The sequence below is a fragment of the Mugil cephalus genome, chromosome 8 (assembly GCF_022458985.1).
Source record: "Mugil cephalus isolate CIBA_MC_2020 chromosome 8, CIBA_Mcephalus_1.1, whole genome shotgun sequence".
Lineage (NCBI taxonomy): Eukaryota > Metazoa > Chordata > Actinopteri > Mugiliformes > Mugilidae > Mugil > Mugil cephalus.
In genome coordinates this window covers 21174833-21189830 of record NC_061777.1, presented here as the reverse complement: position 1 = coordinate 21189830, position 14998 = coordinate 21174833, and the positions used below count along the sequence as shown (strand labels likewise).

At 45.3% G+C, this 14998-nt stretch overlaps 1 protein-coding gene across 11 annotated transcripts in view; it reads right to left on the bottom strand.

Annotated features, from left to right (window-relative positions):
- Positions 1 to 5021, bottom strand: part of fbrsl1 (fibrosin-like 1) — a 255188-nt gene extending 250167 nt beyond the window's left edge. For 7 of the 11 annotated variants that reach the window (XM_047591775.1, XM_047591767.1, XM_047591774.1 and 4 more), the window contains exon 1: positions 3728 to 5019. In XM_047591775.1, coding sequence (XP_047447731.1) covers positions 3728 to 4030 — 303 coding nt within the window. In that variant the 5' untranslated portion in view covers positions 4031 to 5019. Of the gene's footprint in view, positions 1 to 3727 lie in introns of all 11 variants that reach the window. The other 4 variants (XM_047591773.1, XM_047591768.1, XM_047591770.1 and 1 more) reach the window with 3 other exon arrangements.
- Positions 5022 to 14998: the final 9977 nt, after the last annotated feature.

The following is a 14998-nucleotide window of genomic DNA, read 5'->3' as shown; positions in this document are numbered from 1 at the left end:
TGTAAAATCAGATGAACAGAAGGATTGTGGATTAGCGAAAGGGGATTTGCCACTCCGACGTCACTCACGGAGCAAATGGACCAAATCAAACATCTTATTAATACTGTGACAGATGGATAATTGTGTCATTTTATTATCTGCTCACTTGTTCGATACCCACGGGGAGGCGTCTGGAGGGTTTAAGCCACAGCGGGTAATTGTTTTATAGCGCTGCCGTCAGGTGAAAACCTTCTGTCTCCAAGAAAATTGGCCTTTCAGCTCATTGAAAGAATTCTCAGATGGGAATGTAGTCTTTATTCTCTTTAGCCCGCTCGACAATTACACCATCTCAGCGCCATCTCTAAAACAACAGCAAGACATTGTCGTCCGTAATACGAATAATAATTTAATTCTTCACAAAAGAAACAGTTAAAACCACCCAAACAGGACGTACCGGGTTTCCGCTTTCTCCTCCCAAAGCCCACAGCGGCAGATCGACTGCGCTTGAATCATCGCTGAATCATTCCTAACATTTTTCTAATCACGATAAGGTGCCAGTGACAAAGCAGCGCGGCCGTGTTTGTACAGTCGATTCGCACAGGTGAGCGAGCGGCTTTCCTACGAGAAACGAGGGGATTCGAAGCAAATAAACACGCCGTAATCAAATGCGGCTGTGGCTGCAAATTGCTTTCGGCTGTAATGAAGCAGGTTACAGGGAGACCACCGTACAGCCTAAGCCTTCATCAGGGGAGCGCGATCCTATCAGCGCGGAGCTGGAATATAACAACAACAAGCGTCTGAGTGTGTTTAGAGTCGCGGCGCTCTGGGAGACACCCGCGACCTCGGCCTCTTATGAACAGATAGTAGCAGTTGTGCTCTAAAATAGGACAATCAAATGGCTATTACAGTCACCCTAAGGTGACAGAGAGACTTCATGAAATATCCTGAAGTGCTTTAGCAAAGTGAAAAAGGATTACGGAAGGATTAAAAAAAAAATACGATTAAAGAAGAGTAAATATTGGCACGTTGGCCATATGGACTCGATGAACCCAGGCGGGGTGGGATATTAATGTTGGCAGAATGCTAATGAGATAGTAGCCTGACACAAACACAACGGCGCTGGCCATCAGTCACTTTGAAGAGGTCAGGGGAGCCACGCACTCGTCCCAGTGAGGACGCGCCGGCTTATCGGAGCGTGACGCACTAGGTCAGAGCTGCTCCCTGGCTGCTGTGTCCCCCTCATAACTGATGAGTAATTAGCACAGGTAGCGCAGGTCATGAGCTCCATTCAGGCAAACAGTAAGTAGGTGAAAGCATGAGTCACGACCAGCGATGTGATGTTTCCAGTGGGTGCGCTCCCCGCAGAGGGCACTTCAGTCACGGCGATGCAGCGCGTCACCCGTAAACAAATGTCATTATTGACGACGCTTATAGTTAACACTATAATAAATTAGTTCAAAGCCAAGACGCTCATTTCGTTTTCCAGAAGCATAGAAATTGTAGGGCAAAACAAAAAAAAGTAAACTATTCATGCATGTCTCATATAATTGTTCCAGAATCACTGACATCATTTAATAAGTGGAGTCCATTTCAATACAAATCAGACCAATTACCAACAAGTAACTGCAATATGAGAATCATTTCACAAAAAAGCTGCATCATGCCTCATTTGCTTAGCCTGGAAACATTAAGCTTCTATGCAGAGCACAGTTGCGTTCCAGAACTATTATTGCAAGTTAATGTGGAGGGAAAAAAAAAAGATAATCATGTTGCTTCACTTCCTTACCAAATGCAGAATTTGGAAATGTATCTGAAAAGAAACCTTTTAAGCACAGAAACAATAAAAAAAAAACAGCATTTGTGAAACTCTGACCTAAAATGACCTATAACCCGCACAGAGAATGTCCCCAGAAGTCATTAGGACTGGACAGTGTGCTGGTGGCAGAAGACACCGTTGAGAAGCACTTTGCCGCTATGACATCCTCAAAGTATTTTGCAGTCAGCAGCTGTCAGAAGTGGCAGTCATGTGGCACAAAGGACAGAAATACTCACACGTACGACATCACAGAGCACCGCTGCACTCATGCAAATCAAGAAGAATGGGCACAGACACAGACATTTGACACACATTTCACTGCATGTAACGAGTTTATCTTGGGAAAGCATTGCTGTAGCATAACAGCGGGAGCATACGAGGGGCTTACCCTAATCTAATCTAACGATCAGCCACAAGATTAAAACCAATGACTGGAAAAGTAAACAGTGATCATCTTGTGATGATTCAATGTTCTGCTGGGAAACTTTTGAACCTGAAATTCATGTGAATGATACGTAGACATGCAGCACTCACCCAGACCAGATCAGACCAGTCGGCCCCACCACATAGCAACGACAGCCTGACACAGACACGCACACAGCTCAAAAAACATGAAGTAAAACAGAGTGTGTTGACCTGGCCTTCAAATTCACTAGATCCCAACCTGGATAGGTATCTGTGGGATAACGGGAATAATGTTATGCCTGATGGGTGTAAATCAATATTAGTTGTATGATATTTCTTCTTGGACTCATCCTCTGCACACCTGTGTCCTCATTCCATTCCTACATTATCTGATCTCACACTCGCCCTGAGCACCACAAAGGGCCAAACTCATAATATAATCACTGGAAACCCCAGACAACTTGTTAACAGATGAGTAATTGATGATCAGCTCCAAGTGAGAGAATACTTTCATCTAAAGAAGAAAACTGGTTCAGAGTTCAAGCAGAAAATGTGCATTCGGTCATTATTGTGACTAAGCACTATGTAGGAGGGAAGAATCATTCATGACATCTTATTCCCATCATTAAGCCTACATGAACTATGGTATAATCCGAGGGCTTTAAAACAAAGTCGTCATCTTAAAGTATACAGATCTCAGTGTATTAACAGTAGTGACTTCAACTACTGTAGCACTATCAGGATGAGCCATGGAGGGGAGAAAAACAAGGATTCCTGTCTTGTCAGCCTGCCTAACATCCCACGGGGAGCAATGTTTTATTTGTCATTTGGAACGTAATGAGATAAAGGAGATAAATAAAAGAGGATGTCACAAGAGAACCTCCTTTCTCTCTTAAATCATCCGTCTGACATCTGACATACTGCACAGCAATGACAGGAACAGACTTATCAGCACGTGGTGATGAATGGTGCAGCAGACAGTTTATCAAAGAGCAGAATGTCAGGAGTGCGCCGAGAACTCGCAGTGAATCAGAGTACAACACAACACAAACCAGGGGCATTAATGACACCGCGCCACCTGTTTATTTCTCTCAACAAACTGTACTTATGTGCAACCAGGGATTCACTTCTCATTCAGAAAAGAAGTGAACTTCTAATATTGAGTAAACAGAGAGGCGCGCTGCAGGAGCTGTCAACCACTTTCATGACAGGGGCTCCACACAGGTACAACACGGATTTGGCACCTTGGTAAAATATTGAAGCGTGCACATGTCAACAGCCCCGTGTTATGACAATCAAACCACAGGTTGACACCTTGAGAGGAGGTGATGGAGATGGGCAACCTCTGAGACCCTTAGATGATCACAACACTCGTGTGGCCTCTAATTGACGCCACCTCAACTAAATTGGTGACAAATCAGACAAGTCCTCCCTTCGCTCGAGGGCGGGTCTCAGCCTCCCACTTTGACAAGCACTCCACGCACGAAGAAGCACGCAGACACGCAAACAGGTAATGGTCCCTCTTACCTCCAGACGGTCCAGGCTGATGAAACTGGCGATAGCAAATCCATCAATGATATCCTCCTCCTGCGAGCTGGACTCGCGTCTCTTCCTCCGGGGGGGACGCGGGGCTCTGGCGGCGGCTGCGGGGTGCGGCGCCTTTTTACCGGGCAGGGAGGCGGCGTCCCTCCCCGGACTGTGTCCCTCCCTGTCGGAGCAGGAGGAGTTGGGGTCGGGGCTGCGGGCGTCTCTGCTCCCTGCCTCCCGCAACCTCCGCACCCTCTCCCGCTTGGACCGGCACCTCCGACCCTGCTTCAATTTCCCATCCATGTCGCCGGAGAAAGCTCGCGGTGTCAAAAAGAAATATAGATAGAACTCCACGGTACGTGCCCGCCGGAACGCTCGCCGCACCGTGTAATAACAAATAACACACACCGGACTGAGAATTGAGGGCTGCGCTATTAACGCCAAGATAGCGCCCCGTGTGTAAATAACACCGCAAATATCTCCCCACAACACTCAATGACCTTGAGTACAGACCTCCCAAATCTCCATTACGAAGAGCAAATGTTCAAGTATCCCACTCGGGCGATAGTGGGAGAGCGAAGCGACGCGGATCCACACGTTATTCTGTCACGAATCCGCACTATGTCGACGCGGCGTCCGTCAAAGCAGGTGCAAAACGGCGAAACTGTTCAAATCCACGCATTACGCTCGCTTTGTAACTTTTGTTGCATCGGAATAATGACAGGCAAGGCTAAAGCCCGAGCTCGCTGCATGCCGCAGACAGCGCAGAGAAATCATGTCGCTGCCCGTTGTTGTTTTCCACCACCCCAATCCATGATCCAAGGCTGTCAAATAAAGAGCTCGGGATACTATCCGTCCGGAACAAAAACGCCTGGCGAGCAAGTAGCGATCGTAGCTGTCGGATGAGTGAATAACCCCGTACGCGTTGAGTTTTAAGCCATATTCCTCTCCGCGCTTCAGGGGCAAAGGATCCCAAGTCCGAGAGCTACTTATGCGCAATATTTCCTAAATGACCCGAGCCGTCCGAGTAAGACAACCATCCAGTGTGTAAGCAAACTCCACAAGGCAGAGAAGCGGTCCATTCCAGTTTAGATAATGTTGAGTTTCCTATAAATCCACTCCAGTCCGTCCCTTGGCTGCTCAGTTGCTCAGTGGCTCATGGTATTTTCTATTCGCATAATCAGGCTTTGATAAGTGTCCTTAAAGCGACAGGAGTGATTAAAATCTGCCCTCTCTCTCCCCCCTCTCATTCCCTTCATCCGAAATTAAGAGACGCAAGCTTCAGAGAACCCACATAACTGACGTATTTCCGCCACCTCTGGCCTACAATTTGGCTACCATAGGAAGGAAGCTGGCGTAAAAAAAAAAAAAAAAAAAAAAAAAAAAAAAAGAAAAAAGAAAGAAAGAAAAAAGGGAAAATCATTCTCTCACTGTTGGGCACACTTAGTCTCACTAGGCACTATTTCAGTCAGAGTGTGTGCCACATCATACGTTTGCGCTGTCACTTGTAGAGGATCCAGGGCTCCTGGACACACACACACACACTCACCTATCAGCTTTTGACAGCTTCTCCATTCCGACCAGGCTTGCATCCAACATCGCCCCCCCCACCCCCTCCCACCCCATCTCCCTGAAATCACCAGCAGACAGGAGAGGGTGTGAAGCTGCGTTTCATTGTCACATAAAGGTCAACATTCCAGGAGTGCACAGTAAATATTTGAAATATGGGTTGCCATATACTCACCCTGTCCCCCAGTTCCGTAAAAGCCTGATGCCAGGATTGGTGTGGGAACTTCCAGGAATCCCTCTGGGAGTCCCCCCCCCCTGCAAAGTAAGCGTGATTCGCCTGCTTTCAATCAGCAGGAATTAGGGCAATGCTGTTATATAACCGCTGTATTGTGTAGTAATTATTTCCATTATCGGTTTCACTAGCCCTGCTGTGCCTATATCTCCACCTACACTGTAATGGACACTTACGCAAGCTTTCTTTAATGTATAGATTTCTTTTCTCAGTGGGGCCATAAGGTTGTGTGTAAATTAGATTAGACTGAGAGACTGCTGTTAGAACAAAGGCTCCACAGCATATCAGTTTTTCATCTCAAGCACTTAATGCAGCGGCTTCTACTGTCTCCCATCTCGTTATAGCACTCTATGAAAATCATCTTAAAAGACAGCGCGCACCTAGAAACTAATAATCTAGACTCATTTACATTTTGCAGGTAAAGCAGACGTATAGAAGGGAAGGAAACATCGATACGTGAAACACTAGTTACATGAATCAAGGAAGTAGCGTCTCCTTTGTAAATGCCTGGTTAGAATTTGCATAATGCTTTCCTTAAATGGAAACCTGTTCTCTTGCTCTGGAACTAAATAAAAGAAGCACGCTACTGTTTTTTTTTTGAGGGGTGCGGGATACTACAGCATAACCTTAGAGTGACACTCAGGTCTCAAAATAACATGTGTATGGATTAATATTTGTGGCAAAAAATACTATTAAAATGAAAGTGGAGTAAGGAAGGCTAGGTGAATTCCTACTTTGTAGAATTTAAAATAGGAAGGGGTGTTGGTATGAAAAAAAAAAAAAAAGACACAATCAGACCAGCTCCAGCAGCTCTTCCTATTGGCTGTCTGATGAGGAACGCTGCCTACGAATCACAGAGAATGTTTTCACTTCTCATTAGTAAGAATCCTACGGGGGCGTGTTGGGAGAAACACTGATGAACTCCTAAAGTCACAGCCTTACTGGTAATGATCTCATACCAAGGTGTGCAAGCTTAAAAAAAAAAAAAAAAAAAAAAAAATACAATGTTCAGCAAGTGTGAAATACTGCATATAAAAATCCTCTGGCTTAATATTTGATCTTCACAGTGCAGGAGGCAGCGAGAGCAAAGCTGCGAGAGCCAGGCTGAAATATTCAGGCAGTTAGCGCGGCGGTTCAGGTGTGGGAATTTTCTTTCATGACGAGAATCTTCTGTGAAACTGCAAAGCCATGAATCAAAATGCAAAACGAAACTGCTTTTATGCAAATGTGGCGTGCTGCCGGGTAAATTATCCTGTAGAGCACTGTAGGTGATTAAACCTAAGGCTAGACCGAGCGAGCCGGCGTAATGAAGTTTTTATGGCACACATGAGGTCGCACCGTAACCTGTTTGTACGCAAATACCAAAATGTTAGCTTTGGTCTTCGCTCGCGGCCGGCCGCGGTGCAAAGTGCACGACTGCGTCAATCCGTGAACCGGTGGACTTATCGGCAAACTTGAGGCCGTATCATTTTCGTGTTATTTTAACCAGTGTAGCAACTGTGAATAAACCCCTCTCTGTTTGAGCAGCTTTGCGAGAACTAATTCAGTAAGGAGATTAAAAAAGCGGGGAACAGGTACGGTGAGAGGGCCGTGGAGGAGAGGGAAGAGATTACGTCTGTTTCTTCCATGCTACTATTTGCTGTGCGCTTAATCCATAGCTACAGACTCTGAGCTCCCACATCGCAGTCATTCAAACACTAGTCCCTTTGAAACGCTTAGCCCCAGCTGTGCTGGAAGCTAAAGGGAAGGGATCCTGTCACGCTTTTATGACGTTTAAGTGGCAGAATTGTTTTGTTTTTTTTTCTCTCTCTCCGTGGCACCTGCTGCGATAAGGATTCATGATGTCGCTGTGGTCAAGGTGTTTCTCGCTTTAGGTTATTTTCAGCTGAGATCATTCTCGGAGCGTAACATGCGCTGGAGACATGGAATTGAGTGGTGAGAGATTGGAAAGCATCAATAAAAAAAGAAAAAAGTACACACCGTATCCTCTGTACAGAATATAGCACAATGCACAAAAATCAATACGCCTGGATTTCACACTAGAACACTTGACAGCTGTAAGATGCACAACACCGCTGTGGAGAAAATAAATCCCTACTTCGTCTCATCACAACAATTTGTGCACAGTCAGTATTTTAGGGCTCCATTCATAAATTCTGGAAAGCGTCTCCTGTCACTCTTCAGGAATAGTTTAGCGGGAAGATTTTGTTCTACCGGGTGGGCCTGAAACCCTTTTGGCAGGCGGGAACATCAGCATTGCCAAAGATTTTTCACATCCATCGCCAGCGTCTTTCAAAGAAGTCCTGCCTTCAGCAATATGCAGCGCGTACATGACAGGTGTGGCACGGTTCACGTGGAAAATCTGAGTAGCTACGGGAAATAAAGTTTGATTAGGGTTTTAAATCACCTGGTTCAGATCGTGTCGTGCATCATGTTCATGGTCTGAGCATCTAGACGTGCTGCACCGGTGCAGATACTGATCCAGGGTTTGGAGAAACCGCGGTGTAATGAGGACGTCCTGTCTTTAATGACTCAAACTCAAAGTGGTTGGCTTTGATATTTAATGTAGATCATCTGTAACTTTTTTTTTTCCCTGATGCAGATCTACAGATGATGAAAAAGTCTCTCAGTTTGCCCCATAGATTACTATGACATTAAGTACAAAATACCAGGAGGTTGAGTCCTGAAATATCTAGTCGTACCCTTAAATTCTCTTCTTGTTCTACTGGCAGGTTCAACTTTTTAGCTTTTAGTAAAATATCAAGAACAATTAGTACAGTTAGGATGGACTGTATTATAAATGTTTAGTTATCATAGAGGGCGTTTCCGAATGAGATTTCCACGTCAACAGTAGGTCGGAGATTTCACTTATTGTGGGAAATAGTAATGATAATCTGTTCATTTTAATAAAACTAAATTCAGATATTCGTGGTTAATCCCGATGAGTCTGATGAGATGATGTTCCCCGATCTTTGTAGCGTCACCAACAAGTAATAATGTGTTAACTGCCACTGCGTGGACTGATTTGACGAATCACTTCTAATCACTTTCTGATTCCTTCATTTTTCATCTGGTGCCGTCATTAGGTCAAAACGTTTTGTTAGCCAAATTGCCTGCAAAGGGAACACTGTTCCCCCCGCTCTATCAGATGTGTTTTTCTGCGTGGCGCTAATCACCGCGCTGACGTGCTGCGCTGCAGTCTGCAGTCGTCTACGCGCCAACATCAATAGTTAGCTCAAAGTGCGCGAGTGCAGCGCGCACAGAACTTCTCTTTCTTCTTCATGGGACGACCGTTTAAAAATGTGCCGCTTTCCTGACAAATTATCCCAATATACTCCCCAGTATGATTTGCCGTTGTTTGTTAAACCGCGAGCAGCATGCCCATCTATTTAATTCATCAGGAACTCTCGCAGCAATGACAACCAGCTGTTTTGAATATGGAGCTACTGGAGCTTCTAACTGAGACATCTCAATTTGCTACCCTCGCTGTCACTGAGGAATTACTGTGAGGGAAAACATAAGTCCGTGGTTTTATGCCTATTGGGGCTTTCTGCTGCCTCTGTGACACATCGTGGAGTAATTCACTAGTTTGGTGGCAATTTACAGGCAGACTCAACAAGAAACCCGCCTGGGGGCCTCCAGCAACAAGCTCTCTCTCGGGGAAACCGTGGCCGGCTATAGGATTGCCTGGTTCGGGCACTGCAAACCGCCACATGAAAAATTAACCTGCTCACTCCAGAGACGGAGCTTCCACATCCTCCCTGCCCGAGAGCCTCCTTTCACACCCCCTTCATCTCTCGCCCCTCTTGTTTTCTCCCTCTGTCTCTCTCCATCTCTCTCTTTTCATCCTTTCTTCTCCTCTTCATCTCTCTTGTCTGCTCTGCCGCCATGCTAACTCCGCAGCCTGAGTTATTTAGATCTATCAGCGGAGCCACTGCTCCATATCTTCGCTTCAAAGACAACAGCTGTTTGTTTCATGTCGAACACAGACTCTTATTTATAGCCTGCTAGACTTAGCACGGGCCTATCAGATATAGCACGCGTAATGTAAACATGCCCATAGCCGCTGTCATCAAGTAATAATGAATCATTCCGGAGCCGTTTATCACTGAAAGTCAAATGGAAGTCACCAACTTAAATAGGCACGGCAACAACGCGGGATTAGTGAAGAAACTGATAGGAAAGGCAGCGAGGTGTCAATAATTTAACGCAGTAGGTTGTAAATCTAAGTGCCTTTGGATATTTCATACCATTGGGGAGCAAAGTTTAATCAAACAGAGAGACTGGCCCCAGAGCTGTGTGGGTGAGAGCTGAATTTATTGTCAGCCCTTGAACAGGCAGTCGGGCTTTTATTGCAGGCATCATTCAGACCCAAATTAGCAATGTGACCTGCGATTTTAGTGAAATAAATCGAGCAAAGACACTGATGTGGATAAATGTCATGTTAAATGTCATCGTAAAAAAAAAAAAATGCTAAGCTATTATAAGCCATGAAGGGATGTCCTTTTTTCACCCCGAACACGCTCCGCTCAAGACTTCCCACGTTTCTTGTTTTGGTTCTGGGCATAACTCAACATCTTGAGCAAAACGCCGTAATGGTTTTTATTGATCCTTGATGTCTGATGCCCTCTTTGATGCTAAAGTAACAATTCTCTCGGCTTCTCCAAACTGCATCAACACATGTTGTGACAGCGCAGCTTTTCATAAAAGACTCCAAAGGCAGTCAATATTTCCCCCCGAACCGCGCTTCGATTCCCACCGGTTGGCAGAAAGATAAAGTGGGAATGTCACCTCACTTTCTCTGAGCCACCTCCACTCACATCGTGGAGCACCTTCTCTTCTTTCTTTCTTCTCTAAAAGAGGTGCTCTAAAGCCATAAATTATTGTCAGGAATAAAAAAAGAAAAAAAAAAAAAACTTTCACTAGAGAGATCGTTACCTTACTTGAGAGTTGAAGGAAAGGTTTGACCTTTCTGGAAATATGCTGGCTGAGTTACATGAAAAAATGATTACCACTATTTTATTTATCCATTAAATATGAAGTCGGAGGCGGGAGATTCTTGCGCTAACACAGTGTGAAGACGCAAAATAACACGGACTGTATACCCTCTATAACATAACCCGGGAATCTGCTTAAAGAGCTGCTTTGAAGCTCAGAGCATCGGCTCAGGACGCGGCAACCTTCCCAGTACCTGACTCTGCCTGATGAACAATTTATAGTACAGGGGCACTTTGACACTGTAGCTACGGTGGACTACGGTAGCTGTGGACCCTACACCGTAACCTGATGTGCACCTCCCTTGAATGGCCCCGACTGGTCTGAAACGCGTTTCCTTGTTCATGCGACTCAGAGAGTTCTCTTTGTTCATACACGTCATCTACTTGGACGTTGTCTCTGTGTTCTGTGCTGCAGTGATTTTAGCAAAACGTATATTAATTCACATTTATTTGCTTCAACTCCAACATTCACAGAGTGAAACCGAAGGCTGACCAGTCACTGCCCGGTTTTTAGTGGCATAATCACAGGACAATACAGACACATCAGCGCACAGGTGAAAATGCTTCCGATGGCGTAACACCCTACAGCGTAGCTATGTGCTCAACATGCCTCTGTAAATAAGGCTGAACTCCCGGTACAGTTAAAATTGGAGGCAGAGCACTGAGCGGTCCTAAGGAAACCCTTCTAAGCAGGCTGCTAGCAACACAACACAACCGGTCACCCAGCACGGCCACACCCTCAACTATGCATAATCTAAACAGACCACTTTCTGCACAGTCATGAATGGAAACATGTGCAGCCGAGTTCAAGACCTTTTTCTTTAAATATAGAGTACATCAGAGAGGAAACCTTCACTGTAAACTTTTTCAAACGGATATCCCTCGGGGACGGACGCACTCTCACAACCGGCCTCAAATGGCCTTTTTGAAGAACCCGGCACTTGTGCCTCAGCTTCATTTTTCAGCCTCTTGGTAACAAGCTAGAAACAAGCGACGAACAAGTGGTATCTTTGCCTTGTTAGGCAACCTGTCTTCTCCTGCTTCCGTCCAACGTGCTACACTCAGCAGCTTTATGTTTAATTAAAATACTCATTCAACTTTCAACGAGAAAAAGAGGACCTATTGCTTTAACTATGCATGTCTTGTAGTGTCGCTTAAGCTTAAAAGCCCTACAGTGCACTGAGCAATGAGCACTTGGATGAACGTATTTTCATCAAACAAAGTTTACTTAATTAAAATTCTCCAGTGCTAAAAGGTCAATGCGTTACTCTGAGCAAAAATAAAGTGGCTTATGTAAAATATTTATTTTTAAAGCAGTTTATTATGTTTTACATGGTTTCCATGACGGACGTGCTAATGATTAGACAGCAGCGTGATCTGTGGCTCAACAGCATGACGAAAAGGGAAGTTAAGGACGTCATGTATAACTTTCACAGCTTTTCTGTGATGTCTGACTCTTCTGCACACAACTCGGTAAGTAGCTCGAGAACAGGCGAAGATTGACGGGGTGAGAGCCGTTTCTTTTACATATTCAACGCCTCTTTTCTCCGGTGCTTTTGTGAGGCGCACACAAGTATTCCCACCGGTCACGCCGCAATTAGCGCCGAGCCCCACAGGCTGCAGCGATCACTTGTGCCAAGTCCACAAACCACCGCCTCCCCAGACCTCCTCCGCACACAAAGCCCACTTCTCCCGCTTTTCACTCCGGGGTCGGGCGCCTTCTCGCTGAGGTTTCTCGAAACGTGCGGCCGCGTGGTAACGCACCCCGTCAACTGCTCACGTGCTGCAGATTTTTCAACCTCGAAGGCCGCGTCGCACGATGCCACATTAGCGGAGGTGGTGTTTTGTCGGCGGCGCTCGGCAGGCTGACACAATGTGGCGAACTGTAACATGGGAGGGTTCCCCCCCACCCAGGACCTCACTGGTTTCTGACGTGTGAATAAGTGAGAGAGTGAGGAAGGGGGACTTCTCTCAGCTTTTCTTTTTTTTTCCCGGGCATATGAGCAGCTATGCGGTCTAATGAGCACAATGTTAACAGAGAGAGTAAACAGTGAAGGCAGCATAAACAGGCTGGCTGCAGGCACCAGTCAGGACTGGCTGCGTTCGGTGTGATGAGAGCTGCAGACTCCAGCCTGTAACCATCCTCGCAGTCATGGAGACATGTGACGGGGAACTGTGGTCGGTTTATAGAGCACGTTACGACCACGACAGTTTAACCGCCGTTTATTAAACTGTATTTATCCAGAGAGCTCACTGGCCGTTTTTATAAACAGAGCTGCATCATTTGCACACAGATTTGACCAAAAGGAAGATGTCGGTTCATTCATTCCTTGCTTATCAACACTTTATTAGAAATAGAGAAGCACCCAGTGAGTTTTATTACACATGCATGTTAGTACAGGAAATAGAGAATCCCCATCGGTGCCAAAGAACAACTGTGTGTTCTACATGAATTGTGCTGTTTGCAACGTGTGTGCACAGGCCAACGTCCTATGAACCTGAACGACATTAATTCATAAGCACACAACATTTAACCAATGACATGTCAGTTGTTGGGGGAAGGAACATGTGTCCCCTTCATTATTCAGCCATATTTCTCCTTGATGCTTTCAAGGACCTGTTGAAGTGATGGATTAACTAAAGACGTACACCTCGTCACAGATTGTGCGTCATTGTAATCCGTAAACTGATCACTCACGGCGTGTACAACAAGCGAACCGCATCTTCGCGAAACAACACAAGCAGCCCTCGCCGGAAAAGAGAAATGCCACCGCGTTCTGTCCCTTTGAGCAGCACCGATATGCATTATCTCAAGTGCTAATACAGCTCATACATTCGAAGAGCAACCGAGAAGCTTGCGGAATAACAAACGAGTGGGAAGAATAGAAAATCAACGACTGGCAGATTGAAAGTTAAAAGGCTGTAAAATGAGCGTGTGTTCAAACAGAGAGAGAGGCTGCGAGCGAGCGCATTATACTCGGCTTCTTATAACGCTCCCCTGGCTTTCACAAGGCTCTTGATTAGCAAACAGCAGCCCCCGAGATAAAACACACTCATAGACACAGGCTGGATTTGCATGTAAAGAGACGTGGGGCTTTTCATGCGTGCACCTACTCCAGGCAAACGAGAGAAGGCGACGCTTTAGATGCCGCTCCTTCTCGCGGGGAGGCCTCCGATTCCCCATTTCACATCCTTACGGGTCAACTTCTGATCTCACCTGATATTTATTTTCAGCCACCTCTAACAAGTTGCGGCGGCGGCGCACACCACTGCACCTCGCAGCCTTTGTCGCCGTGTAATCAGATAAGATATTTATAATAGAGATGTTTACAAGGCGCCTCGTGAGGATCTGCATAAAGCGTGAGACACTGAAGGCTTCCACATATGGATGATTTGGTTTATAAATGAATACACGCTGAGCAGTCTGGCACATTACTTTAATATGAGAGCAGCAGTGGCTTCCTGAGTTCAACCATAGTAAACACTTGGTTAAATATAATTCTTGACAGGGATCATAAGTTATTCACCAACTTGCTGTTTAATTATGTAAGCTCGAAATGTAATATCACTGATTATGTGTGACAGTAGATTTTCGTCGTTACCGATGGTGGGAGTTTCTAACAGCAGGTTTATGCTAAGCAGCTTTCTTTTGTAAATTGATACAGACGCATTTGGGCAAATATAATAAAAGTGTTTATCCTCTTGCTTGATGGTACAGTATAACGGAGGAGGATTTTTTTTTCTGCAACACCATGCATGCATCCCTTAAAATCATCACTTAATCCCAGCAAAATATGGAATAACTCGACTGCGGAAGCTGAGCAGATTCTGTTCTACTCTCATTTAAGAGTAAATGCCACTTATTCAAATGGTTGAGTCTTAACTGTGAAGAGCACTCAATTAATAGCTCCAGAGCAAAATTGTCAAGAGTTGTTATGCAGTGATATCACATAAAGAAACGAATGTGGTCAGAAGCTTTCATTCATTTTTCACGCCTGTTTAACTTGTCCAATGCACCAGTCCGTCTCCGACACACCTGGAGAAGTCTTAGCTGATGATTGGTGGAGACAGCTTGTTAAATATGCATCAATGGGCCGGTGGGGAACCTGCTGAGGTGGCAGTGTGCCCCCAGTCAGACAGAGTGAGTGAATGATAGATTCCACAGTAAATCAGGACCTCAACCTCTGTAGCCTTTCAGAAAAAGCTATTTTTGCTCATTTTGGTGGAGAAAAAAAAATCCAGAGCAAGAGGTATAACTGGACAATATCACATTGATTGGATCCAAGTACTACAACCATGCAGAACATTTAATCTGGTTTCAGAGAGAGTCACAGTGCAGCAACGCAAAATAATTTGAGGATGATGCCGCATATGGGTCTGTATCCTTCTCACTAGTTTAGAAGTAGCAACAAAGCCTTCTTTCCTCTTTCAAAAATGGCAAAACTGCGTAAGGCAGGACTGGAAATGTATTTG